At 42.6% G+C, this 27773-nt stretch overlaps 1 protein-coding gene across 1 annotated transcript; it reads right to left on the bottom strand.

Annotated features, from left to right (window-relative positions):
* Positions 1–1481: 1481 nt before the first annotated feature.
* On the bottom strand, positions 1482–27773 carry si:ch211-236d3.4 (protein FAM107B). Its single transcript, XM_039008855.1, has 4 exons — positions 27631–27773; positions 12823–13051; positions 2346–2508; positions 1482–2238 (listed from the first exon to the last, which is right to left on the bottom strand). The coding sequence occupies exons 1-4, from the start codon at positions 27710–27712 to the stop codon at positions 2125–2127; spliced, it is 588 nt and encodes a 195-aa protein (XP_038864783.1). The 5' UTR covers positions 27713–27773; the 3' UTR covers positions 1482–2124.

The raw sequence follows: 27773 nt of genomic DNA on the forward strand, positions 1-27773 counted from the left end.
TTTTCCACCATAATTTGCAAATAAATTCATTAAAAATCCTACAATGTGATTTTCTGGAATTTTTTTTCTCATTTTGTCTGTCATAGTTGAAGTGTACCTATGATGAAAATTACAGGCCTCTCTGATCTTTTTAAGTGGGAGAACTTGCACAATTGGTGGCTGACTAAATACTTTTTTGCCCCACTGTATATGCAATCAGGATAAAAACATATTAAAGACATTTAAAAATTGACAAATGCATAATTGATCGGTAAAATAAATGTTCAGATACATAATTTCAATGTTCTAAAGTGCCTTATTGAAATAACATTCAAATGATTGCATTTTATTTTGTATCGCTACATAATACTATTTAAAAAGCGCTGTGATACAATTACAAATGTGAGAATATCTACCTGGTCTCAGACCTTAAGCACAAAACATAAATATCCCTTTTCAAAACATGTATATGTTACAAAAAAATTGTGAAATGGGGTTAGAGAAACATCTATATCTATAATATAACGTATGCTACAGATAGCAGATGCTTTTATACAATCTCACACGCACATACATTTTACGTATGGGTGGTCCCAGGAATCAAACTACCCTGGCGTTACAAGCGCCATACTCTACCAACTGAGCTACATGTCTGCAACATGCATTCACACAACCACTCACACTCACCTACATACTGTACAAATACTCTATCTGATTCCTCAGATCATGTGGTTTGATAGTATACCGTTGGTATAAGCGTTACACGCACCACCATTTCATAAAGATAGCGTTCCTTGGTTTGAACTTTTTGATTAGGATGACATGCAGCTAGAGCTAGGAAGGCACTGTTAGGGATAGGTGCTTTCTCAGTGAGAGATTTCACTTTGAGACATGTGACCTTGAATTGCAGATAAATGCCATTAGTAGGAGGAACATTTGATTGTTTACTGTTATTAACAATCTGTACTGATTGTGTGTGCAGGTACAGTGTGCTTCTTATACTGTAACCTAGAGAATTGCTATTGGATATACACAGCCTAAGATGAAAAGTAACCACTGCTTTGTGACACACTTGAGATAAACAACCAACTTTGGATTTGTCTCTTAACATCTTACGTGTCCTTGTTTCTAGAGTCATTGCAGTACGGAACACTACATCCACTAGTGAATAGCTTCTCCCCTCTTCTTCAGCCTGGTCTTATAGACTAAAAGTAACATAGTAAACGTAAATTTGACACTAGTATGATATGTTATGTTTGGTATGGTTACATAAGACAGAAGGTTACTTAAGGTAAAAACAAAAGTAGGGTGGTTGGTCGGGATGCATGAGTAGGCCTATAACACGAATGTCTAGCAACCCAAAGGTTGTGTATTCAAATCTCATCACGGGCAACATTTAGCATTTTAGCTAATGAACAACTTTGCAACTATTTACTACTTTTTAGCTACTTTGCAACTACTTAGCATGTTAGCTAACCCTTCCCCTAACCCTTTAACCTAACTCCTAAGCTTATCCTTAACCCCTAACCCTAACCGTTAGTCTAGTTAACGCTAGCCACCTAGCTAACGTTAGCGACAACAAATTGGAATTCGTATCATGTCATATGTTTAGCAAATTCTTAGCATATTGTACAAATTGCAATCCGTAACATATCGTATGAATTGTCATTCGTAATAATCATACGAAATGGATGATGGACATCCACAAATTAATTCATACCATACGAAACGTAACATATCATACTATTTGGAGTGCCCCGGAATTACGTTTACTATGTTACGTCTACCCCCGAGTCCATGTTGTCCTTTTTGACCCTAACACTCTCATGTCAGTTACTCTGGATTGAGATATCACAGACACAGTTTGACCTATCCCTGTAACAGTAGCCCATTGCAGAGTCAACCTTCCTTCTCTGTCTCTCTCTGTCTCTCCCGCTGTGTCTCCGCTCTGAGTGGGTTAGTGAAGGCATTGTGTCATGGCTTGCCAACCAGTCCTTGTAGGTAGAAGTTCCTTGCTGTTGTCTTGAGTTGTGCAGTCAGAGCAACACAACACAGCAGTTCTGTGTCCACTCACGCGCATAATACACACAAGTGTACAAACTCCAGCAGATTCTAACTCAACGGTATACTTGGACCGGTTTGTCCCTACACCTCTTTCTCTCCATTATTGTGAAAGGACGTCCGTCTCAAGTTCTCCTTGACCTTGACAAACTCTGGGGCTCTCACGGTCTCCTGTTTTTTTCCCTGCTCCTTCTCCAGCTGAATCAGAAACAAAAGGGAGTTTATTCAATCAATTTCGATTAGATTAAATTGTAAAAAGCTCTATAGCAATATAATTGTATTGACCGATTGATGATCTCTCCTACCTCTTCTAGCTTCTCCTTCCTCTTGAGGAGCTCTTGTTCCAGAGGGGAGATTTTCTTTCTGGCCTCATCTTCCTCCTTCCTCTGCTTGATGATCTGTTCCCTCTTCCTGGCATCCAAGACACGCTGCAGCTCCGGCTTAGACTCCATCCCAACACCGCCACTCCTAAGAGACCGAGAGAGAGAAGGTATTTACTAAGGTCATCTGCATTTTAATTTAACTTCAATGCTTTCCTCTTGTCTCCAGCAGAGGGAACTCTAATCATGCTAAATGCTATGTTCTGATTTTGCTCTCATACAATATCCTTTCCTCACCCAAAGCAGTGGTGTGTGGGTAAAATCACTGGGGAAGACAAGTCAGGAAAAAAAGTCTTATTATAACCTATGTGTTGTGATAATTGCATTGTTTGCTGTATCCTGTTAGTTCATATTGCTTGACAACCTGATATACAGTTGAAGTCGGATACATTAGCCAAATACATTTAAACTCAGTTTTTCACAATTCCTGACATTTAATCCTAGTAAAAAATCCCCTATTTTAGGTAAGTTAGGATGACCAATTTATTTTAAGAATGTGAAATGTCAGAAAAATAGTAGAGAGAATTATTTATTTCAGCTTTTATTTCTTTCATCACATTCCCAGTGGGTAAGAAGTTTACATACACTCAATTAGTATTTGGTAGCAATGCCTTTAAATAGTTTAACTTGGGTCAAAAGTTTCGGGTAGCCTTCCACAAGCTTCCCACAATAATTTGGGTGAATTTTGGCCCATTCCTCTTGACAGAGCAGGCGTAACTGGATCAGGTTTGTAGGCCTCCTTGCTCGCATACGCCTTTTCAGTTCTACCCACACATTTTCTATGGGATTAAGGTCAGGGCTTTGTGATGGCCACTCCAATACCTTAACTTTGTTGTCCTTAAGCCATTTTGCCACAACTTTGGAAGTATATTTGGGGTCATTGTCCATTTGGAAGACCCATTTGCGACCAAGCTTTAACTTCCTGACTGGTGTCTTGAGATGTTGCTTCAATATATCCACCTAATTTTCCTCCCTCATGATGCCATCTATTTTGTGAAGTGCACCAGTCCCTCCTGCAGCAAAGCACCCCCACAACATGATGCTGCCACCCCCGTGCTTCACAGTTGGGATGGTGTTCTTCGGCTTGCAAGCCTCCCCCTTTCTCCTCCAAACATAACGATTGTCATTATGGCCAAACAGTACTATTTTTGTTTCATCAGACCAGAAGACATTTCTCCAAAAAGTACAATCTTTGTCACCATATGCAGTTGCAAACCGTAGTCTGGCTTTTTTATGGCGGTTTTGGAACAGTGGCTTCTTTCTTGCTGGGCCTTTCAGGTTGTCGATATAGGACTCGTTTTACTGTAGATATAGATACTTTTGTACCTGTTTCCTCCAGCATCTTCACAAGGTCCTTTTCTGTTGTTCTGGGATTTATTTGCACTTTTCGCACCAAAGTACGTGCATCTCTAGGAGACGGAACGCATCTCCTTCCTGAGTGGAATGACAGCTGCGTGGTCCCATGGTGTTTATACTTGCGTACTATTGTTTGTACAGATGAACGTGGTACCTTCAGGCGTTTGGAAATTGCTTCCAAGGATGAACCAGACATGTGGAGATGTACAATTTTTTTTCTGAGGTCTTGGCTGATTTCTTTAAATTTTCTCATGATGTCAAGCAAATAGGCCTTGAAATACATCCACAGGTACACCTGCAATTGACTCAAATGATGTCAACTAGCCTATCAGAAGCTTCTAAAGCCATGACATCATTTTCTGGAGTTTTCTAAGCTGTTTAAAGGCACAGTCAACTTAGTGTATGTAAACTTCTGACCCACTGGAATTGTGATACAGTGCATTATAAGTGAAATAATCTGTCTGTAAACAATTGTTGGAAAAATTACTTGTGTCATGCACAAAGTAGATGCCCAACCGACTTGCCAAAACTGTAGTTTGTTAACAAGAAATTTGTGGAGTGGTTGAAAAACAAGTTTTAATGACTCCAGCATATGTGTATGTTAACTTCCGACTTCAACTGTATAGGCCTAAGGCTGAGACAATAAGAAGACACAGTGAGCAGAATAAATTCAACCACACCTTTGTTTCATCACAAAACCGGAGAGCAACATATGTCCGGTGAAGTCCACAAACAGTTACGTGACATACAGCATGGTCGAGCAAGTTAATGTTTACGGCATTTTCGGACTACTAAATAACTATTGATTTATAACCGCAAGTTGCAAAGAAAACAGGCGCTGCAGCCACTCTTCCAGCACCATTACAACATTTTAACATCACCTAATCACCTATGCTTAGTCTAATACAGTTACAGCTAAAAGATACCAATAACGATTTACTCCAATCAACGTAAGCTAAATATGATGTGGCTGTTCATGTTACTGATTTCTCTGTGTGTGTGTGTGTGTGTGTGTGTGTGTGTGTGTGTGTGTGTGTGTGTGTGTGTGTGTGTGTGTGTGTGTGTGTGTGTGTGTGTGTGTGTGTGTGTGTGTGTGTGTGTGTGTGTGTGTGCGCTCAAAGAAAAAACATGTTGACTCAGCCTACTTGTAGAGAAACTCCAAAGCCATCCTCCTCTTTTATGTTGCCTAAACGGCAGTGGTGGAAAAAGTCCCCAATTGTTATACTTGAGTAAAAGTAAAGATATCTTAATAGAAAATGACTCAAGTAAAAGTGAAAGTCACCCAGTAAAATACTACTTGAGTAAAAGTCTAAAAGTATTTGGTTTTAAATATACTTAAGTATCAAAAGTAAATGTAATTGCTAAAATAAGTGTCAAAAGTCAATGTAAAGGTATAAATCATTACAAATTCCTTATGTTAAGCAAACCAGACGGCACCATTTTCTTATTTTTGTATTTATTTACAGATAGACAGTAAATAAACACTCCAACACTCAGACATCATTTACAAACTAAGCATTTGTGTTTAGTGAGTACGCCAGATCAGAGGCAATATGAATGACCAGGGATGTTCTCTTGATAAGTGCGTGAATTTGACCATTTTCCTGTCCTACCAAGCATTGAACATGTAACGAGTTCTTTTGAGTGTCAGGGAAATTGAATGGAGTAAAAGTACATTATTTTATTTAGAAATGTATTGAAGTAAAAGTAAAAATTGTCAAAAATATAAATATAAATATTAAAGTAAAGTACAGATACCCCAAAAAACTACTTAAGTGGTACTTTAAAGTATTTTAACTTAAGTACTTTACACCACTGCTAAACGGTCTATAACTCTGTCACACATTATACACTTTTAGTTTTTGTTTTCCTATGCTTGCTCGCTAGCCTAACTGCCTTTCATGGGCAACGATGCGCCAGCCCAGCTACGTAACATTAGCCTACTACATCTAACCACATGTTGCACTTCCATCCTATCTGGCCAGGGGCACAATGTATGAATTTATGGTTTGATCAGAATCTGCGTTATAAATCATTGGCTAGTATGGAGAATTAGGTAAAACCACAAGTCCAAATCCCTATATATATCCCTGGCTAATTTAAGAAAAGGCCGATTTTAGCTAGCTAGCTAGCCACCTGAGGACAGCAACACAACGAGACTCAACAATTCAATTTTTTTTCTGTCAATGACGTTTGGCTTCAGATGTAATGTGATTGGTGTGAAGCCAAATCCAAACTGGCTTCCCTTTTTTTTGGTGTGCCAGGACTATTCACAGCTGAGCTCGCTCAGTTTAGCTCAACGCTGATTGGCTATATTTTATATATGTTTTATCAAGGCAGGCCAAATGCTTGCTGACAACCGTGTCATACCCTTTCTGACCTGACAGCGTCAACGAGATGGGCTACACATACTGAGACAGAGGGGGCGCTGTTTTGTTAGTTCGGATGCTTTCTCCGGTGAGATACTGTATATTTAGCCTCTTGCGATTTGAAGGACATTTATCAAACTCAGAGATTAAATAAATTATTGTGTATGTTTTTTAAAATATTTTTTTCTTGGTCCAATTTTTGGGGAATCCTGGCTCCCCTTGACATCCATAAATACACACCACTGCTCACCCATAGTTTTTTTCTTCATGATTCAATTACATTAATATGACAAAAATAAAATGTGAAAGGATTATGTTGCATTTTTGCAAATAACAATGGCATAGAAGTAAAGCTTTTTTCCCTGCTCATAAATTCTCCTGTAGTCCTAACAAGGGCTACGGGACTTGTGATCCACAGACCGGTGTTTGTCTCTGAATCTCTATGGTGATGCCAGATTAATTAGGAGCCTGTTTTCTTATTAGACAGAAAAAGACAGCAGGAAGCACACCGCTGAGGTTTGGTGGTGGGACCCTTGTTTTGTTTTATCAGAAAGGAAGAAAACCATCCTTCTCAATTGTTAATCAACTTTGAGTTTATTCAATCATAGCATATGGCCTCTAAAACTCATAAAGAATTCATTCAATATCTCCCCCCAATATCCCACATCAGACCTCTTCAGAGTGAAATGCCATTATACTCAGGATAAGATAGAAAGTGTTGAGCTCTCTTTGTAACTCTCCTCTCACCTCTCCTCTTTGAGACTGCTAATTCAATTCATGTAGTGCCTTTGGCCCCCTTAGGGAGATGCAGTCACCATTTTTTTTGGTGGTAGAGAGATGGAGGGCTGCTATTGAGGTGTGATTAGTGTTTTTGTTAATTTTGTCTCTGCTCATCAAATAAGTCAGAGCAGTGTACACACACACACACACACACACACACACACACACACACACACACACACACACACACACACACACACACACACACACACACACACACACACACACACACAGTTTATAGCAGTAGCCTGTGTACTGTAGATAGTTTATGAAAGTAACACACTACCAATAGACTACAATCCCTATTCCCCAAAAATCTGTAGAAGGTATAGTTTGATCGCCAAGCACAGGACAAGAATAGCACAGTGAAAGGGCTGATATTTGAGTCCACTATATTACTTTCTGGTTGCTGTCATCCATAGGCCTATTCATGACATACTCTGGGACCTCTGACTCCTCTATACCTTCTCACTGCTCTAAAATCAATAGACAGTCCTTTCTTACTACACAGCATTGTGAACGGCATTGACATTTGAAACAAAACATGTTTTTTTCTGTGTGTTGTGGTCTATGCTTTTTTCCCCTCTTTCATCTTACATCTATCCAGACATCAATGCTCAATGACACAAAAAATATGTATATAGAGTGAGAGAGTGAACGAGAGAGGTAGCGAAACAGCAATCAGAGAAAATGGAGACCACTCAGTAAGAGAGAGAAAGACTGTTCAAGTTGATGACCTGCACTCCCATCACAGTGGTGTGGCTGATCTCCCAGCGCTGTAAGGTCTCTCTCTCTGTCATGGTGCCCAACACAGATTGCCTGTTCTGGGCTTTGACTCTCATAGCCATACCCCTCTTAGCACTACTAGCAGTGCCAACCCAAGCCCAGCAGATACATGTAGATTCTTAAAAGCATTCTTAAAAGATTCTTGAAAGCATGACACCCTGCCAGCTTACCTCTGAGTATCTGCCTGCCTGCCTGTAGAAAAGCAGAAGTGAATGCGTGTGTGTAGGCTGTACAGTTTAAACTACGGTCCTATTCAATGTTGACTTAATATCTATCAATGTGCTCAATTTCATAAAAAGGTAAATGAATGACATTAATGAAAATTAATTTCGCTATAATTTCAAGTACATGTGATGGTGAATGCATACTAAAAAGATTTACACCAAGTGTGATTAATTATTTTTTAACTCAGAAGGAAATATCAAGAGGATCAGGTAAGTGATAAAACAGTCAAATAACAATATCGAAATGTCACTATCAATCATGTTACTAGTATGCAAATCAGACACCTTTCAGCATGGAATAAACATCAAGGTAGGTATTCCGATAAGAATCATGTAAGTAATAAATAAATAATCATAATTTGGCAGTACGTCCAACCGGCCTCACAACTACAGACCACGTGTAACCACGCCAGCCCAGGACCTCCACATCCGGCTTCTTCACCTGCGGGATTGTTTGACCAGCCACCCGGACAGCTGATGAAACTGTGGGTTTGCACAACTGAAGAATTTCTGCACAAACTGTCAGGAACGGTCTCAGGGAAGCTCATCTGCATGCTTGTCGTCCTCACCAGGGTCTTGACCTGACTGCAGTTTGGCGTCGTAACTGACTTCAGTGGTCAAGTAAAGTGTGCTCTTCATGGATGAATCACGGTTTCAACTGTACCGGGTAGATGGCAGATAGTGTGTATGGCTTCGTGTAGGCGAGCAGTTTGCTGATATCAACCTTGTGAACAGAGTGCCCCATGGTGGCAGTGGGGTTATGGTATGGGCAGGCAAAAGCTACGGACAACGAACACAATTGCATTTTATCGATGGAAATTTGAATGCACAGAGATACCGTGACGAGGTCCTGAGGACCATTGCCGTGCCATTCATCCGCCACCATCTCCTCATGTTTGCACTGCCCCATGTCACAAGGATCAGTATACAATTCCTGGAAGCTGAAAATGTCCCAGTTCTTCCATGGCTTGCAAACTCAGACATTTCACCCATTGAGCATGTTTGGAATGCTCTGGATCGATGTGTATGACAGCGTGTTCCAGTTCCCGCCAATATCTAGCAACTTCGCACAGCCACTGAAGAGGAATGGGACAACATTCCACGGGACAACATTCCACAGGCCACAATCAACAGCCTGATCAAATCGTTTTTAAAGTAGATGTGTCGCGCTGCATGAGGCAAATGGTTTTCACACCAGCTACTGACTGCTTTTCTGATCCATGCCCCTACCTTTTTTTTAAGGTATCTGTGACCAACATATCTGTATTCCCAGTCATGTGAAATCCATAGATTAGCACCTCATTTATTTAAAATCTCTTATTTACTTATATGAAGTGTAACTGAGTAAAATCTTAGAAATTGTTTCAAGTTGTGTTTATATTTTTCTTCAGTGTATTTGAGAAATATTGATGTTTCTCCAAAAATATATAATATTACAAAGGCGAAGGTAATAAAGTGCAACTTACCTCTGATCGTGTCTGGCTAAGAACCTACGAACAAAAATCTCCTCAAGAGTGAAGACGTGCACTTCACTTCAAGAGCCGTGGTTGAGATACGTGGTTTGACAGACAACTTCGAAAGCCAATGGACTATTTTGAATACATTTCATTGGTCAAGGGGTCGTGAAACGTTCATAAAGACATAAAGGGGAACCAATAGTATCGATTCATGTAAAAAATAATATGAATGTAAATCACCAAATTTGAAGTTACGAGCTTTTCATCCGACAGCGACTATATCATAATATAAATCTATATAACGGAAGTGATTTGGTAAAATGTAACGGAGTAAAAAGTAAATTACTTCCTTCAGAAATTACTTGAGTAAGAGTGCAAGTGCAGCCCACAGAGAGTAACTAGAAAAGTACTAGATCCTCCAAGAATGTACTTAAGTACATGTAACCACCTCTGGCTAGCAGCTAGCAGTAAAGCTGGCTAGCAGTCCAATCGATCAAAACATTCTAAAGTAAGCACTACGTGATCAAGGGATACCACAGTGTGTAGTATAGTATTCTACAGTATACTAAAACATTCTATATTAAGCACTACACAATCGAGGGGGATACTACAATGTAGTATAGGGATACTACAGTGTATAGTATTCTCCAGTATACTACTAAATTCTATAGTAAGCACCACACAATCGAGGGATACTACAGCGTGTAATAAAGTATTCTACAAAATTCTAAAGTAAGCAGCACTACATGATCGAGGGATACTAGAGTGTGTAGTATAGTACACTACAGAATACTACAAAAGTCTGTAGTATGCACTACATGTTTGAGGGATACTACAGTGTGGAGTATAGGATTCTACGGTGTACTACAGTTTTACTACAGAATTCTATAGAATTCTAAATTTAGTACTATAGTATTCTATAGTAAACTGTAGTATTTGTTATGTGGGAAGATATTGGATACTGTAAATTAGACTTGAATGTTCTGCTATATTTATCTATTAACATTTATGTTTTATATTCTTCCCATTTCTCACACTAATTACACTCCAGGTTTTAGTGTACTGTGTCTTTCTCTCTGTCAGATCAATACTAGGATGTGGATATATTCTATAAGAGTCAAATTACTAGAAGATAGACAGACAGCAGACGTGACATGCATGTCCTTTTCTACCAGATTTGCTTCACAAATAATTATTTATTAGTAGACTAGTGGGTTATGACTGATTGGTCTGAATCTCCTGCAGGATATTGTCATTATAACCTATTTAGCGCCTGAATGATTAACTGACCAATGCTACAGAGTAAACAAGTTCAGATACAGGTCAGACACACCACACAGATAAGTTGGGAAATTATCGTACCGTAGAGAGATTACAGAAAGGGAAGTTCAGAGCAGATAAGGGAGATATTTGTCTGTTGTATACTGCATTCCATATTCCTGGAAATTGGGTTTCCGCGCTATGGCAATCTTTGACATTCTGTGGCATTCTACGGCATTCTACAATGACATTTTTCTTGCGTTTTGGAGAACTGCATAATGACACAAACAAGAAGAACACTAGAAGAATGTCATTTTTACTTCCAGAGCCTGGTTTTCTATGGGCCTACTCTTCAATGGCAGTGAAACAGCAGGGCTGGAGGGGCATAAACGGTCCTCTGTTGCCCACTCTCTTAAGGGTCTGAGTTCCCACTGTCACCTCATGGAGGGTTGGAGTACTGGAGCCATGGGGATTTGCCCAGATCCCAACAACTCAGCGATAGGGACAGGATCGTGGTGGGCTGTCACCTAGCAACAATTGGCTTCTAATGGTCCTGCTAATTAAAGAGATGTTGATCAAGAGCGACAGACGACAGGCTTCAATGGAGAGAAAGAACTGCTCTGTTTGGGTAGTTGCTATTTCATATGCCATACACTGTCTGTGCAGTATTTATTTAGAATGGCATTTTTTTCACATTCGTAGGGGTAAAAGAATAACAACTGAGTCTTGGATTGGTTAAAACTTTGGGTGTTAACACAAATATGAACTGTATATGAACACTGACTTGTTTTGCCATAGCTTAGCAGCAGTGTAAAGTTGAACCACACTTTTCTGTTCACCCCACCACTATTGCAATCACAGCTGGACTTGTGATGAACTTGCACATTTTCCCTAAATGCTGGCATGTTTTTCTTCATACCAAACTCCAAACAGAGCTGATTCTTTGTAGCCCATTTAAGAATTCCTATTTGAGACATTTTAAATAGGGGGTGTTTTTCCCTTCCATCCCCCATACCCAAACCTGGCATGCTGAAAATGTCCTGCTTCCTTAGTTTAATGGGAGGCATCTGCTGCTTTAAACAGTCCTCTTACCTCTAGTGCTGCAGTTGCTAGCTAAATATTTCTGGAACTTTTAAGTGTACTTACTAGCCTATGTTGTGAGTGGATGACCAATACCACTTTCAGAAAGCATTTTAGAGGGGCAGTGTAAGAGAGAGGGTAAATGGGAATGCTGCCTACGATCACACTTTGTTTAGATCATTATGACCCTTTTTAAACCTATCTGTCACGCCCTGACCATAGTTTGCTTTGTATGTTTATATGTTTTGTTTGGTCAGGGTGTGATCTGAGTGGGCATTCTTTGTTGTATGTCTAGTTTGTCTGTTTCTGTGTTTGGCCTGATATGGTTCTCAATCAGAGGCAGGTGTTAGTTGTTGTCTCTGATTGGGAACCATATTTAGGTTGCCTGTTTTGTCATTGTGGGGTGTGGGTGATTGTCTATGTGTTAGTTGCCTGTGTCTGCGCTGTTATATATAGCGTCACGTTCGTTTTATTGTTTTGTATTAGTTTGGTTAGTGTTTTCTTCTTAAATAAATAGAAGTATGTATTCACTTCACGCTGCGCCTTGGTCCTCCTCTCTTCCACATTACGACGAACGTGACACTATCCTTTCTGTTTGTTATGTTGTTACAATACAGTACCTTTGGTTTATATAAATGAGAAGTGAGATTACACCTTTGTCATCTGACATTTCGTGACTATTGTCTATGTTTTAGTATGTACTTCTCCTTTTATGTAAATCCATACATGTTGAGGCATGTACAGTGATCACTAGAAATCCTGTATTTCTTCATTGACGTAATGCCATGATATGGGTATGTGCCTAAAATATCATATCATATGAATCTATAATGGGGAATTACGGTCGGAAATATCCATCCTCTGTGATATAATATAAGTATATGTGAGGCAAAACATTACAGAGGGCTTGGCTGAGAATTCTGAATTACATGTCAGGTTGACTGTCTGTGTGCGCACACAGATGCATAAACATGCAAACAAGTACAGTGTAAGTGCTGAAATCATACCAATAGCTAGATTGCTGGATAATAAGCTAAATCAGCTGTTAGTTCTAGATCTTGTATGGGACTCTGTTGGGTGGGAGTTGTACCGTTTCTGGCTCATGAGCAGCTCTCGGTGGAGCTCCTGGTGGCTTTTGGAGGCTTTCACTGGATTAAGGAGCTTTTTGGGCTTGATGAGATCATCATCTCCCTCCACATAATCTGGCTGGGGGACATAGCCAGCCACGGGGGGCTGGTCCCTGTGAGGGTAGTCCTGAGGTGGGTGGCTCCCATCCTGCCTGGGCTGCTGCTCCCACTGCAGGTCCGCATAGGCTGACGCTGAATGACAGAGAGGAGGAGAGAGGGTGGGACAGGAGAAATGGACAGAGAAAGACACCAGTGTTAGTGATTAAGAAAAAAAACAGTGGAAACGTATACTAGAAATTGAGGCGTGACTGAAGGTAACAGGAAGGTGTCCATAGCAGAGGTTCCAAAGTCCCATCATGGGGAAATCTCTGGATCCTCAGGAGATGAGGAAACATTCCTGCTCATTTTCACACATTAGCCGGGCAGCAGCTGAGCAAGGACAGGTGAGCCGCCAGGCACTTGGCTCCGTTTGTGTTCGTTAGAGCTAGAGGAAATTCCATATCCCCTTTCCCCTCTCTGCTGTGGGTTGAGATGCTGACACACTAGGTTACACCTTCTTTGCTCACTGTAAACCATACATGCAAGCAACCCCCTTTGAGAATGTCATGTTCACCAAGCTTTAACATTCTGAGTCAATTATTAGGTACTCCATAAAGGTGGGGCAACTACCACTCTGTCACGATCGTTATGAGACGAATGAGTAGACCAAGGCTTCAGCGTGGAAAAAAGACATCTTCTTTTAATGAAGGAAAAAACAAACACTTATAAACGAACAAAACAAACGATCGTGAAGCTAAACCGAACTAAGTGCACACATGCAACATAGAACATAGACAATTTCCCAGAATCACCTAAAGTCTATGGCTGCCTTAAATATGGCTCCCAATCAGAGACAACAATAAACAGCTGTCTCTGATTGAGAACCAAACCAGGCAACCATAGACTTTCCTAGACCTCTCTACTGAACACAATCCCATACACAACCCCCTAAACAATACACACACCCTAAACTAGAAAAAACACACAAACCTCCCATGTCACACCCTGACCTAACTAAACTAATAAAGAAAATCAATATAACAGAGGCCAGGGTGTGACAATACCCCCCCCCCAAAGGTGCGGACTCCGGCCGCAAAACCTGACACAGAAGGGGAGGGTCCGGGTGGGCCTTCCTATGGCGGCGGCTCGGGTGCGGGACGTGGACCCCCCTCCACCATAGTCACTACCCGCTCTGGCGGATCCTGGCTGGCTGACGGCTCTGGCGGATCCTGGCTGGCTGGCGGCTCTGGCGGATCCTGGCTGGCTGGCGGCTCTGGCTGCTCATGGCTGGCTGGCGACTCTGGCTGCTCATGGCTGGCTGGCGACTCTGGCTGCTCATGGCTGGCTGGCGACTCTGGCTGCTCATGGCTGGCTGGCGACTCTGGCTGCTCATGGCTGGCTGGCAACTCTGGCTGCTCATGGCTGGCTGGCGACTCTGGCTGCTCATGGCTGGCTGGCGACTCTGGCTGCTCATGGCTGACTGCTCATCTGCTCTGGCAGATCCTGACTGGTTGGCGGCTCTGGAAGATCCTGGCTGGTTGGCGGCTCTGGAAGATCCTGGCTGGTTGGCGGCTCTGGAAGATCCTGGCTGGTTGGCGGCTCTGGCAGATCCTGGCTGACTGGCGGCTCTGGCAGATCCTGGCTGACTGGCGGCTCTAGCGGCTCCTGACTGACGAACGGCACTGACGGCTCGGGACAGACGGGCGGCTCTAATGGCTCGGGACAGACGGACGGCTCAGATGGCGCTGGGCAGACGGACGGCTCAGATGGCGCTGGGCAGACGGATGGCTCAGATGGCACCGGGCAGACGGATGGCTCAGATGGCGCCGGGCAGACGGATGGCTCAGATGGCGCCGGGCAGACGGATGGCTCAGATGGCGCCGGGCAGACGGATGGCTCAGATGGCGCTGGGCAGACGGATGGCTCAGATGGCGCCGGGCAGACGGATGGCTCAGATGGAGCTGGGCAGACGGATGGCTCAGATGGCGCTGGGCAGACGGATGGCTCAGATGGCGCTGGGCAGACGGATGGCTCAGATGGCGCTGGGCATACGGATGGCTCAGATGGCGCTGGGCAGGCAGGCGGCTCAGATGGCGCTGGACAGGCAGGCGGCTCAGATGGCGCTGGGCAGACGAGCAGTGCAGGCGGCGTTGGGCAGACGGCCGACTCTGACCTGCTGAGGCGCACAGTAGGCCTGGTGCGTGGTGCCGGAACTGGTGGTACCGGACTGGAGACACGCACCTCAAGGCTAGTGCGGGGAGAAGGAACAGGGCATACTGGACCCTGGAGACGCACATTAGGCCTAGTGCGTGGTGCCGGAACTGGTGGTACCGGGCTGGGGACACGCACCTCAAGGCTAGTGCGGGGAGCAGCAACAGGACGCACAGGACTCTGGAGACGCACAGGAGGCTTGGTGCGTGGTGCCGGAAATACCGGACCGTGCAGGCGTACTGGCTCCCTTAAGCACTGAGCCTGCCCAACCTTACCTGGTTGTATGCTCCCCATCGCCCGACCAGTGCGGGGAGGTGGAATAACCCGCACCGGGCTATGCAGGCGAACCGGGGACACCATGCGTAAGGCTGGTGCCATGTAAGCCGGCCCGAGGAGACGCAACAATACACACACCCTAAACTAGAAAAAACACACAAACCTCCCATGTCACACCCTGACCTAACTAAACTAATAAAGAAAATCAATATAACAGAGGCCAGGGTGTGACACACTCATTCCCTCAGTGACATCTGTGACATGCATGGGATTTAGTCATTCCGCAGCACTCTCAATGGAAGTGATAGGATCATTCATAGAATGTTGATTCCGTCGTTAGGATGTGAATGGTCCCATCAGAACATACAAAGATACATTCAAGCATAGACATGGTTTCGTAATGTCTGTACCAAATGTCCCAGCCCACTGTATTTTCCACATATTTTAGTGGGTTTTGTTCCATCAGAACAGACAGATTAAGAGGCACCTGATCTGTGCTAGAGTGTTTCTGGAGAGAGATCAGATGTCATACGCAAGCAGGCCAGCTCAGAACAATGACTCTTTCTCAAGTGCAACCAGACACCATCTCTGCTACTTAATATTTCAGAAAAATGAAATGAGCTGTGGTTGTCTTGTCCCAGCTCTTCCCAATCAGGGCTAGTGACAGGTTGTTGATGGGCTGGAGCCAACAGGAGATGATTTGTGCATTGGAAACAGTAACAAACACATCAACACATTTTAGATGGAAAAATAAATCTGGTTCTTGTGTTGCGTTAGCAAATACAGGTAATTGAATTCAGGCCATTGCTTGAAATGCTAGTTGGGCCATTTTCTTATCTGCCTCATTCTCATTCTGACAGAATGCCACTAACAGCAGATTGACAACTACAGTAAAATTATTGCTTTTTTAGCCATGTACAGTGCAGTAACTTGCAGTGACTCTGAAGGAACAACAGCAGAAACATGTGATCCAGGCTGTGTCATTTTTCTGAGGATTAATAGGGCATTAGGGAGAGCACAGGGAGAACGCAATTCATAGAGAGGGAAAGATAGAAAGTAATAGAAAGAGAGAAAGCAATACAGAGGAGGAAATGAAAGAGAAAGTAATCAAAAGAAAGAGAGCAATACAGAGAGAGCTGGAGATAACAGAAGTATTACAATGAAAGAGACAGGGGAACGTAGAGAGACAGGATAAAAAGTCCTAAAAAGAAAGTGAGCAACACAGAAAGGGAGGGATACATAGAAAGAAATAGAACGGGAGAGAGAGAGAAAGAGAAGCCCGGGGTAATTGTTTTTTTATGAGCGCTGGTCCAGCAATGCAGACTGCCTTCTAATGCCTTGGAGGTAAATGGAGGGAGAGGTTTCTAAAGCAGTAGCGATGTCTAAAGCAGCTTACTGTGCTCCAGCTCTCTGCTGGATCCCTACACAACAGGTGTTGTATTAGCCTTACAGTGAAATGCTTACTTACAAACTGTGAACCAACAATGCAGTTTTAAGAAAAATAAGTGTTAAGTAAAAATTTTAAAATAATAGTAATTTAAGAGCAGCAGTAAAATAACAGTAGTGAGGCTATATACAAGGGGTACCAGTACAGAGTCAATGAGCGGGGGCACAGGTTAGTCGAGGTAATTGAGTTAATATGTACACTACCGTTCAAAGTTTGGGGTCACTTAGAAATGTCCTTGTTTCTGAAAGAAAAGCATTTTTTTTGTCCATAAAAATGACATCAAATTGATAAGAAATACAGTGTAGACATTGTTAATGTTGTAAATTACTATTGTTGCTGGAAACGGCTGATTTTTTATGAAATATCTTCATAGGCGTACAAAGAACCATTATCAGCAACTATCACTCCTGTGTTCCAATGGCACGTTGTGTTAGCTAAGCCAAGTTTATCATTTTAAAAGGCTAATTGATCATTAGAAAACCCTTTTGCAATTATGTTAGCACAGCTGAAAACTGTTGTCCTGATTAAAGAAGCAATAAAACTGGCCTTCTTTAGATGAGTCGAGTATCTGGAGCATCAGAATTTGTGGGTTCGATTACAGGCTAAAAATGGCCAGAAACAAAGCACTTTTTTGTTAGTCTATTCTTGTTCTGAGAAAATAAGGCTATTCCATGCGAGAAATTACCAAGAAACTGAAGATCTCGTGCAACGCTGTGTACTACTCCCTTCACAGAACAGCGCAAACTGGCTCTAACCAGAAAAGAAAGAGGAGTGGGAGGCCCCAATGCACAACTGTCTAGTTTAAGAAACAGACGCCTCACAAGTCCTCAACTGGCAGCTTCATTAAATTGTACCCGCAAAACACCAGTCTCAACGTCAACAGTGAAGAGGCGACTCCGGGATGCAGGCCTTCTAGGCAGAGTTGCAAAGAAAAAGACATATCTCAGACTGGCCAATAAAAAGAAAAGATTAAGATGGGCAAAAGAACACAGATACTGGACAGAGGAACTCTGCCTAGAAGGCCAGCATCCCGGAGTCGTCTCTTCACTGTTGACGTTGAGACTGGTGTTTTGCGGGTACAATTTAATGAAGCTGCCAGTTGAGGACTTTCTTGGCAATTTCTCGCATGGAGTAGCCATCATTTATCAGAACAAGAATAGACTGACGAGTTTCAGAAGAAAGTACTCAACTAGTCTAAAGAAGGCCAGTTTTATTGCTTCTTTAATCAGGACAATAGTTTTCAGCTGTGCTAACATAATTGCAAAAGGGTTAGCCTTTTAGCCTTTTAAAATTATAAATTTGGATTAGCTAACACAATATACCATTGGAACACAGGAGTGATGGTTGCTGATAATGGGCCTCTGTATGCCTATGTAGACATTCCATTAAAAATCTGCTGTTTCCAGCTACAATAGTCATTTATCAGTTCGTACTGTTAGGTGACCTAAACTGGGATATGCTTAACACCCCGGCTGTCCTACAATCTAAGCTAGATGCCCTCAATCTCACACAAATTAAAACACTTCAGCGAGCAGGCCTTTCTAATCGACCTGGCCCGGGTATCCTGGAAGGATATTGACCTCATCCCGTCAGTAGAGGATACCTGGTTGCTCTTTAAAAGTGCTTTCCTCACCATCATAAATAAATAAGCATGCCCCATTCAAAAAACGTAGAACTAAGAACAGATATAGCCCTTGGTTCACCCCAGACTTGACTGCCCTTGACCAGCACAAAAACATCCTGTGGCATTCTGCATTAGCATCGAATAGCCCCTGTGATATGCAACTTTTCAGGGAAGTCAGGAACCAATATACACAGTCAGTTAGGAAAGCTAAGGCTAGCTTTTTCAAACAGAAATTTGCATCCTGTAGCACTAATTCCAAAGGGTTTTGGTACACTGTAAAGTTCATGGAGAATAAGAGCACCTCCTCCCAGCTGCCCACTGCACTGAGGCTAGGAAACACTGTCACCACCGATAAATCTATGATAATCGATAATTTCAATAAGCATTTTTCTACGGCTGGCCATGCTTTCCACTTGGCTACCCCTACCCCGGCCAACAGCTCTGCACCCCCTGCAGCAACTTGCGCAAGCCCCTCTCGCATCTCCTTCACCCAAATCCAGACAGCTGATGTTCTGAAAGAGCTGCAAAATCTGGGTCCCTACAAATCAGCTGGGCTAGACAATCTGGACCCTGTCTTTCTAAAATTATCCGCCAACATTGTTGCAACCCCTATTACTAGCCTGTTCAACCTCTCTTTCATATCGTCTGAGATCCCCAAAGATTGAAATGCTACCGCTGTCATCCCCCTCTTCAAACTGTTATAGACCTATATCCATCCTGCTCTGACTTTCTAAAATATTCTTAAGCCAAATTAACAAACAGATCACCGACCATTTCGAATCCCACCGTACCTTCTCCACAATGCAGTCTGGTTTCCGAGCTAGTCAAGGGTGCGCATCAGCCACGCTCAGGGTCCTAAATGATATCATAACCGCCATCAATAAAAGACAGTACTGTGCAGCCGTCTTCATTGACCTTTCCAAGGCTTTCGACTCTGTCAATTACTGCATTCTTATTGGCAGACTCAATAGCCTTGGTTTCTCAAATGACTGCCTCGCCTGGTTCACCAACTACTTCTCAGATAGAGTTCAGTGTGTCAAATCGGATGGCTTGTTGTCCGAACCTCTGGCAGTCTCTATGGGTGTGCCACAGGGTTCAATTCTCAGGCCGACTCTGTTCTCTGTATATATCAATAATGTTGCTCTTGCTGCTAGTGATTCTCTGATCCACCTCTACGCGGACGACACCCTTCTGTATACATCTGGCCCTTCTTTGGACACCGTGTTAACTAATCTCCAGATGAGCTTCAATGCCATACAACTCTCCTTCCATGGCCTCCAACTGCTCTTAAATGCAAGTAAAACTAAATGCATGCTCTTCAACCGATCGCTACTAGCACCTGCCCGCCCATCCAGCATCACTACTCTGGACGGTTCTGACTTAGAATATGTGGACATCTACAAATACCTAGGTGTCTGGTTAGACTGTAAACTCTCCTTCCAGATTCACATTACGCATCTTCAATCCAAAGTTTCATCTAGAATTGGCTTCCTATTTCGCAACAAAGCGTCCTACACTCATACTGCCAAACATACCCTTGTAAAACTGACTACCCTACTGATCCTTGTCTTTGGCGATGTCATTTACAAAATATTGCCTCCAACACTCTACTCAGCAAACTGGATGTAGTCTATCACAGTGCAATCAGTTTTGTCACCAAAGCCCCATATGCTACCCACCACTGCGACCTGTATACTCTCGTTGGCTGGCCCTCCATACATATTCGTCGTCAAACCCACTGGATCCTGGTCATCTACAAGTCTTTGCTAGGTAAAGCCCCACCTTATCTCAGCTCACTGGTCACCATAGCAACACCCACCCGTAGCACGCGGTCCAGCAGGTATATTTCACTGGTCATCCCCAAAGCCAACTCCACGTTTGACCGCCTTTCCTTCCAGTTCTCTGCTGCCAATGACTGGAACGAATTGCAAAAATCACTGAAGCTGGAGACTTATATCCCCCTCACTAACTTTAAGCATCAGCTGTCAGAGCTGATGATGACATAAATGATGACATAAAAAGCCGTTGTGTTGAAACACCGTGTGATGTTTAACCGTGAGAATCGCAGAATGGTGAACTTACTAAATGACTGAGAGTTTGACTGTGTGATATTAGGTTGCTTCTTGTGTAAATATTTTCCGTCAGGATTTTAATGATTTGTATGTACTGTACCGGTACACAGCCAATCTGTAAATAGCACACGCAACTACCTCATTCCCATATTGTTATTTATCTTTTTGCTCTTTTGCACACCAGTTTCACTACTTGCACATCATCATCATCTGCACATCTATCACCCCAGTGTTAATGCTATATTGTAATTATTTTGCCTCTTTGGCTTATTTATTGCCTTACCTCCCTAATCTTCTACATTTGCACACACTGTACATTGATTTTTCTATTGTGGTATTGACTCTACGTTTGTTTATGTGTAACTCTGTGTGGTTGTTTTTGTCGCATTGCTTTGCTTTATCTTGGCCAGGTCACAGTTGTAAATGAGAACTTGTTCTCACCTGGCCTACCTGGTTAAATAAAGGTGAAATAAAAAAAAGACAGAAATACATTTACAACATTAACAATGTCTACGCTGTATTTCTGATCAATTTGATGTTATTTTAATGGACCATAAATGTGCTATTCTTTCAAAAACAAGGACATTTCTAAGTGACCCCAAACTTTTGAACAGTACTGTACATGTAGGTAGTGTTAAAGTGACTACATAGATAATTAACAGAGAGTAGCAGCAGCGTAAAAGGGGGGGACAATGCAAATAGATTGGGTAGCCATTTGAATCGCTGTTCAGGAGTCTTATGGCTTGGGGGTAGATTCTGTTAAGCCTTTTGGACCTTGACGTGGCGCTCCAGTACCGCTTGAATTGCGGTAGCAGAGAGAACAGTCTACACCTAGGTTGGCTGGAGTTTTTAACAGTTTTTAGGGCCTTCCTCTGACACCTCCTGGTATAGAGGTCCTGGATGGCAGCAAAGCTTGGCTCCAGTGAAATACTGGGCCGTACACACTACCCTCTGTAGTGCCTTGCGTTCGGAGGCCGAGCAGTTGCCATACCAGGCAATGATGCAACCAGTCAGGATGCTCTCGATGGTGCAGCTGTATAACTTTTTGAGGATCTGAGGACTCATGCCAAATCTTTTCAGTCTCCTGAAAAGGCTCCTGAAATAGGCTTTGCCTCTTCATGACTGTCTTGGTGTGTTTGGACCATGATAGTTTGTTGGTGATGTGGATACAAAGGAACTTGAAGCTCTCAACCTGCTCCACTACAGCCCTATCGATGACAATGGGGGCATGCTCGGTCCTCCTTTTCCTGTAGTCCACAATCACCTCCTTTGTCTTGATCATTTTGAGGGAACGGTTGTTATCCTGGCAGCACATGGCCAGATCTCTGACCTCCTCCCTATAGGCTGTCTCATTGTTGTTGGTGATCAGGCCTACTACTGTTGTGTCATCTGCAAACTTAATGATGGTGTTGGAGTCGTGCCTGGCCACGCAGTCATGAGTGAACAGGGAGTACAGGAGGGGACTGAGCACGCACCCCTGAGGGGCCCCCGTGTTGAGGATCAGCATGGCAGATGTGTTATTATCTACCCTTACCACCAGGGGGCGGTCTGTCAGGAAGTCCAGGATCCAGTTGCAGAGGGAGGTGTTTAGTCCCAGGGTCCTTAGCTAGAGATGAGCTTTGAGGGCACTATGGTGTTGAACGCTGAGCTGTAGTCAATGAATAGCATTCTCACATAGGTGTTCCTTTTGTCCAGGTGGGAAAGGGCAATGTGGAGTGCAATAGAAATTGGGTCTAGGGTTTCTGGGATAATGGTGTTGATGTGAGCCATGACCAGCCTTTCAAAGCACTTTGTGGCTACAGACGTGAGTCCTACGGCTCGGTAGTCATTTAGGCAGGTTACCTTAGTGTTCATGGGCACAGGAACTATGCTGGTCTGTTTGAAACGTGTTGGTATTACAGACTCAGTCACGGACAGGTTGAAAATGTCAGTGAAGACACTTGCAAGTTGGTCAGCGCATGCTCGGAGTACACGTCCTGGTAATCCGTCTGGTCCTGTGGCCTTGTGAATGTTGACCTGTTTAAAGGTCTTACTCACATCGCTTATGGAGAGTGTGATCACACAGTCGTCTGGGACAGCTGATGCTCTCATGCATGCTTCAGTGTTATTTGCCTCGAAGCGAGCATTGAAGTAATTTAGTTTGTCTGGTAGGCTTGTGTCACTGGGCAGTGCGTGGCTGTGCTTCTCTTTGTAGTCAGTAATAGTTTGCTTGCCCTGCCACATCCGACGAGATTTGGAGCCGGTGTAGTACGATTCAATCTTAATCCTGTATTGATGGTTTGTCGGAGGGCGTAGCGGGATTTCTTTCAAACTCCTAGCCCCTAGCTAAAGGGTAGCGCTGTCGATTTCAAGGAGCGGTCCTTGAAATCGACAGCGCTACCCTTTAGCTAGGTGCGGATGTTGCCTGTAGTCCATGGCTTCTGGTTGGGGTATGTACATACAGTCACTGTGGGGATGACGTCATCGATGCACTTATTTATGAAGCCAGTGACTGATGTGGTGTACTCAATGCCATCGGAAGAATTCCGTAACATATTCCAGTCTGTGCTAGCAAAACAGTCCTGTATATTAGCATCTGCGTCATCTGACCACTTCTTTATTGACCAATGCTAACGTTGTCCGTGATGAGATTAAAACTCAACCTTCGGGTTGCTAGACATTCGCTTTATCTTCTCACCCAACTTCAGTTTTTGCCTTAAGTAACCATCTCTCTTATGTAACCATACCAAACGTTACATATCATACTAATTTGAGTGTCCCGGATTCACATTTACTATGTTACGACTAGTCTATGAGACCAGGCTGGCAACAAACAAAAAAGGAAGGCCGGTTGCATCATTTGTTATGCAATGTAAGTCCACAATCTTCTGTGTGGAATGTTTGCTTATCCTTCATAAAAATAGACAAGACTTCAGTCATTTTGGTAATTAACAGAAATCGATGACAATCTATTGTAAATTTGGTAATTCATACTTGAATAACTTTTAAATCTGTCTCCGTCCATTCGTTCGTACATTTTTTTGTTAGTAACACGCGATATCTCAGACAGTGCTGGGCCGATTTTTACTAAACTTGAGTGAATGATGCATCTTGCCATAGAGGCATTTACTAAATTAAACTCATTGGCTCAAGACAGAAGCTATAGTAATGATCTTTAACTATTTAGTCACACACGCTCTCAGCCGACTCATCGGGTTCCCACGCCTCAACCGGCTCGTCGGGCATCCACGCCTCAGCCAACTCTCATGTCTCGGCAAGCCCATCAGGCTCACCCAGGGTGGTGCCACTAGGGGCGGGGTACTGTCACGCCTGCTCCTCCTCCCCTCCCTGGCGCTCGAGGGCACTAGGCTGCCCATTATTACACACACCTGTCACCATCGTTACGCGCACCAGCGCATCTTTGGACTCACCTGGACTCCATTACTTTGCCCCTCCTATATCTGTCTGTTCCTCAGTTTGATCCCCGTGTCAGCATTATTGTCATTATGTTTCCCGTCAAGATGTGTCCTTGTTTGTTTCATGTTGGTTATTTATTAAATGTTCCCTCCCTGTACTTGCTTCTCGTCTCCCAGCGTCTGTTCTTACAAAAATAAATAAAATTGTGTACATTTTTTTATATTTCATGCTGAAAGACTCATATTAAATACCAATGGTATTCACTAAGTTCATGGTTTATATTTAGGATAATGTTTTACAGTTTCGTAATTCTATTAGTTTTTTTCTAATCTTATTGAATTATTTCGTAGAGGACCAAAGATAATTACAAACAACTGTAAAAATCTGAAGTTCCCAAAAGGGCCACTAGATGTGATAGATTACATAAAATCCTTGAACACTTACACATTTCTGGTAGTTTACTGGTAAATTTAGAAAGTTTATTTCCAGTAAAATACCCTCCCTTTGCAACCCTAGTCACATAAGAGACAGACATGTACGATAATTTGGTAGTTCTTGAGTCATATAATCCCGGCTGTGGTTGTATTGATTTGACATTTAGGACATGCTAGATGTCATCTCAATGCACCCTGGGTAAATTAGTAACATCTCTGTGCACTGAGTCCATCATCCAGTTACATTGGCACAATGCATTTAGATGGATTTCTTATAACCCTGGAGGAGTATGGCAAATCATATTTTCCCCTGGGTGTCTATGACAGGGGATGAGGCTCAGGCTACAACACAGTGGCTAGAAAAACAGGAGCCTTTTCAATCTTCATTATCCCACAATCTTTGCAGTAAACCATTTTACGGTAATATGCCATTTGAGTCGCTGTTTGTTCTTTGAAATGCTTTATAATGTCACTATTAGGTTCTGTTTGCATATTCTGAGTAAGTGGTTATTGGAGTCAAAGCAGGCTACACATTATTTGATTATAAATGAGTATGGGAAATGATGGTGAAATAGCTGGGTCTGTCAACCAACTATTTCCTTTTGACTTTCGCCAAAGCACATTCACATTTTTTATGTGATATTTTCTTCACTGTTACTTCAACAGGTAGATGCAGATGGGTAGGGAAATTATTTAATTCCTGTCTCATTTTATGACGCTATGCGCCTTGGGAGGAAAAATCTGAGAGTGAAAGGGTTCTCAGATTGTATACAAACAGAACACTGGTTGTCGTCATGGCAACGCAGGCTTAGCCCCTAAAATGACCAAAGCACGCAGTCTCCAAAGGGACAGGGCGGGGGAGTTGTTTTCCCAGAATACACTGTGAATACAGATTGTTGACACACCATGAAATTCAGACTGAGGCTCCATGAAGTCATTATCATTAAAATAGGCAAGGGTCTAACATAACAGCAGAAGCCAACGAGGACGCATGTATGGCCACTAACCAGACATGCCATCAGAATCATACAGAACATACAGTAAACTTCATGGAATTGAATGACTCAGTTATACAGACAGAACAGTACAGACATGCTGCTTGAATAAGGGACCCCAGTACATTGTGTGCTTGTTTAAGTACAGTATTTTACTGTTTCTGTACTCAGGACAGTCAGTCACAATCCCCTAATAACTGTTCAAACAAGTCCGGCAGGCAGCACAGTTTATTTGACTTGATCACAACTCAGCCATACCACAGAGGTGACCCCGGTGTTATACTATTTAAATAAACAAGACATCCAGATACTGCAAGTGAACACACATAATTTGCGAAATGTGGCTCAATAAGTTTGAGACATATGACAACAGAGCTGCCATTGATCAGTTTAAAGTGCACATACAGTTGAAGTCGGAAGTTTACATACACTTAGGTTGGAGTCATTAAAAATCGTTTTTCAACAACTCCACAAATTTCTTGTTAACAAACTATAGTTATGACAAGTGTGTTAGGACATCTACTTCGTGCATGACACAAGTATTTTTTCCAACAATTGTTTCCAGACAGATTATTTCACTTATAATTCACTGTATCACAATTACAGTGGGTCAGAAGTTTACATACACTAAATTGACTGTGCCTTTAAACAGCTTGGAAAATTCCAGAAAATAATATCATGGCTTTAGAAGCTTCTGATAGGCAAATTGACATCATTTGAGTCAATTGGAGGTGTACCTGTGGATGTATTTCAAGGCATACCTTCAAACTCAGTGCCTCTTTGCTTGACATCATGGTAAAATCAAAAGAAATCAGCCAAGATCTCAGAAAAAAAATTGTAGACCTCCACAAGTCTGGTTCATCCTTGGGAGCAATTTCCAAATGCCTGAAGGTACCACGTTTATCTGTACAAACAATAGTACGCAAGTATAAACACAATGGGACCACGTAGCTGTCATTCCGCTCAGGAAGGAGACGCATTCTATCTCCTAGAGATGAATGTACTTTGGTGCAGAAAGTGCAAATCAATCCCAGAACAACAGAAAAGGACCTTGTGAAGATGCTGGAGGAAACAGGTACAAAAGTATCTTTATCCACAGTAAAACGAGTCCTATATCGACATAACCTGAAAGGCCGCTCAGCAAGGAAGAAGCCACTGCTCCAAAACCACCATTAAAAAGCCAGACTACGGTTTGTAACTGCACATGGGGACAAAGATCGTACTTTTTGGAGAATTGTCCTCTGGTCTAATGAAACAAAAATAGAACTGTTTGGCCATAATGACAATCGTTATGTTTGGAGGAAAAAGAGGGAGGCTTGCAAGCCAAAGAACACCATCCCAACCGTGAAGCACGGGGGTGGCAGCATCATGTTGTGGGGGTGCTTTGCTGCAGGAGGGACTGGTGCACTTCACAAAATAGATGGCATCATGAGGCTATATTGAAGCAACATATCAAGGCATTTTTCTTTATTTAACTGGGCAACTCAGTTAAGAACAAATTCTTATTTTCAATGATGGCTTTTTTACTAGGATTAAATGTCAGGAATTGTGAAAAACTGAGTTTAAATGTATTTGGCTAAGGTGTATGTAAACTTCTGACTTCAACTGTAAGTGGTCCTGTATTGTCCAATTGATGGACAGACGGCTCTTCTACACAAATAACATGTAATGTCCCAAGACTCAAGAGTACGAAACAAGAAAATCCTGCTTAAGCATTATAATTACATTATCTGAATGAATCTTGCTATGTGAAGTCATTGTGCCTGGTGTGTCCAGCACATCGTTCCCAAACTGTTAACATGACAATCTGTGCTGCTGTACCAATGCATAAGTTATAGACATAGCTAGCTGTCCTCAGTGGATTTTGCTATGAAACTGATCTGATGCTCTCTGTGTCTCAAGTACACATACATGTACAGTACATTTCACTTCATGTCTGTTCCAGGCCCAAACAATGAGCCCTCCTAAATTTGTCTAAAATACCTTCTCCCCCATAAGTAGAGACAATTGTAACAGATAACAACATCTAGTATCTACAAAGTTCCCTCCTGTTAACCTCAGTAATACATTCCAGGATCCTCGCAAAACCATGTTGTTTTACTGTACAGATCTCACTACCTTATCTCTACTTGCACAATTTCCCTTTCCCATAAATAAACAGAGCCTATAACATCTAAAACACTGTCCTGCAAAATCTGGCTTCTGCTGAAGCCTCTGTGTCAGCCCTGTTGTTCTGTCATAGTGACAGAGTGGAGCATAGCTCTGCATGGGTCTTACCTGACTTGACCAGTACATCCCTGGTCCTCCCAGCCTGGCCAGAAGGAAACAGGCTGTGACTGTGGGTGACTCTCTGTGCCATGCCTCTCTTGGTGTCTGTCTGTCTGTCTCCCTCTCTCTGTGTCCGGGTGTATCTGTGTGTG

The sequence above is a fragment of the Salvelinus namaycush genome, chromosome 2, assembly GCF_016432855.1.
Source record: "Salvelinus namaycush isolate Seneca chromosome 2, SaNama_1.0, whole genome shotgun sequence".
Classification (NCBI taxonomy): domain Eukaryota; kingdom Metazoa; phylum Chordata; class Actinopteri; order Salmoniformes; family Salmonidae; genus Salvelinus; species Salvelinus namaycush.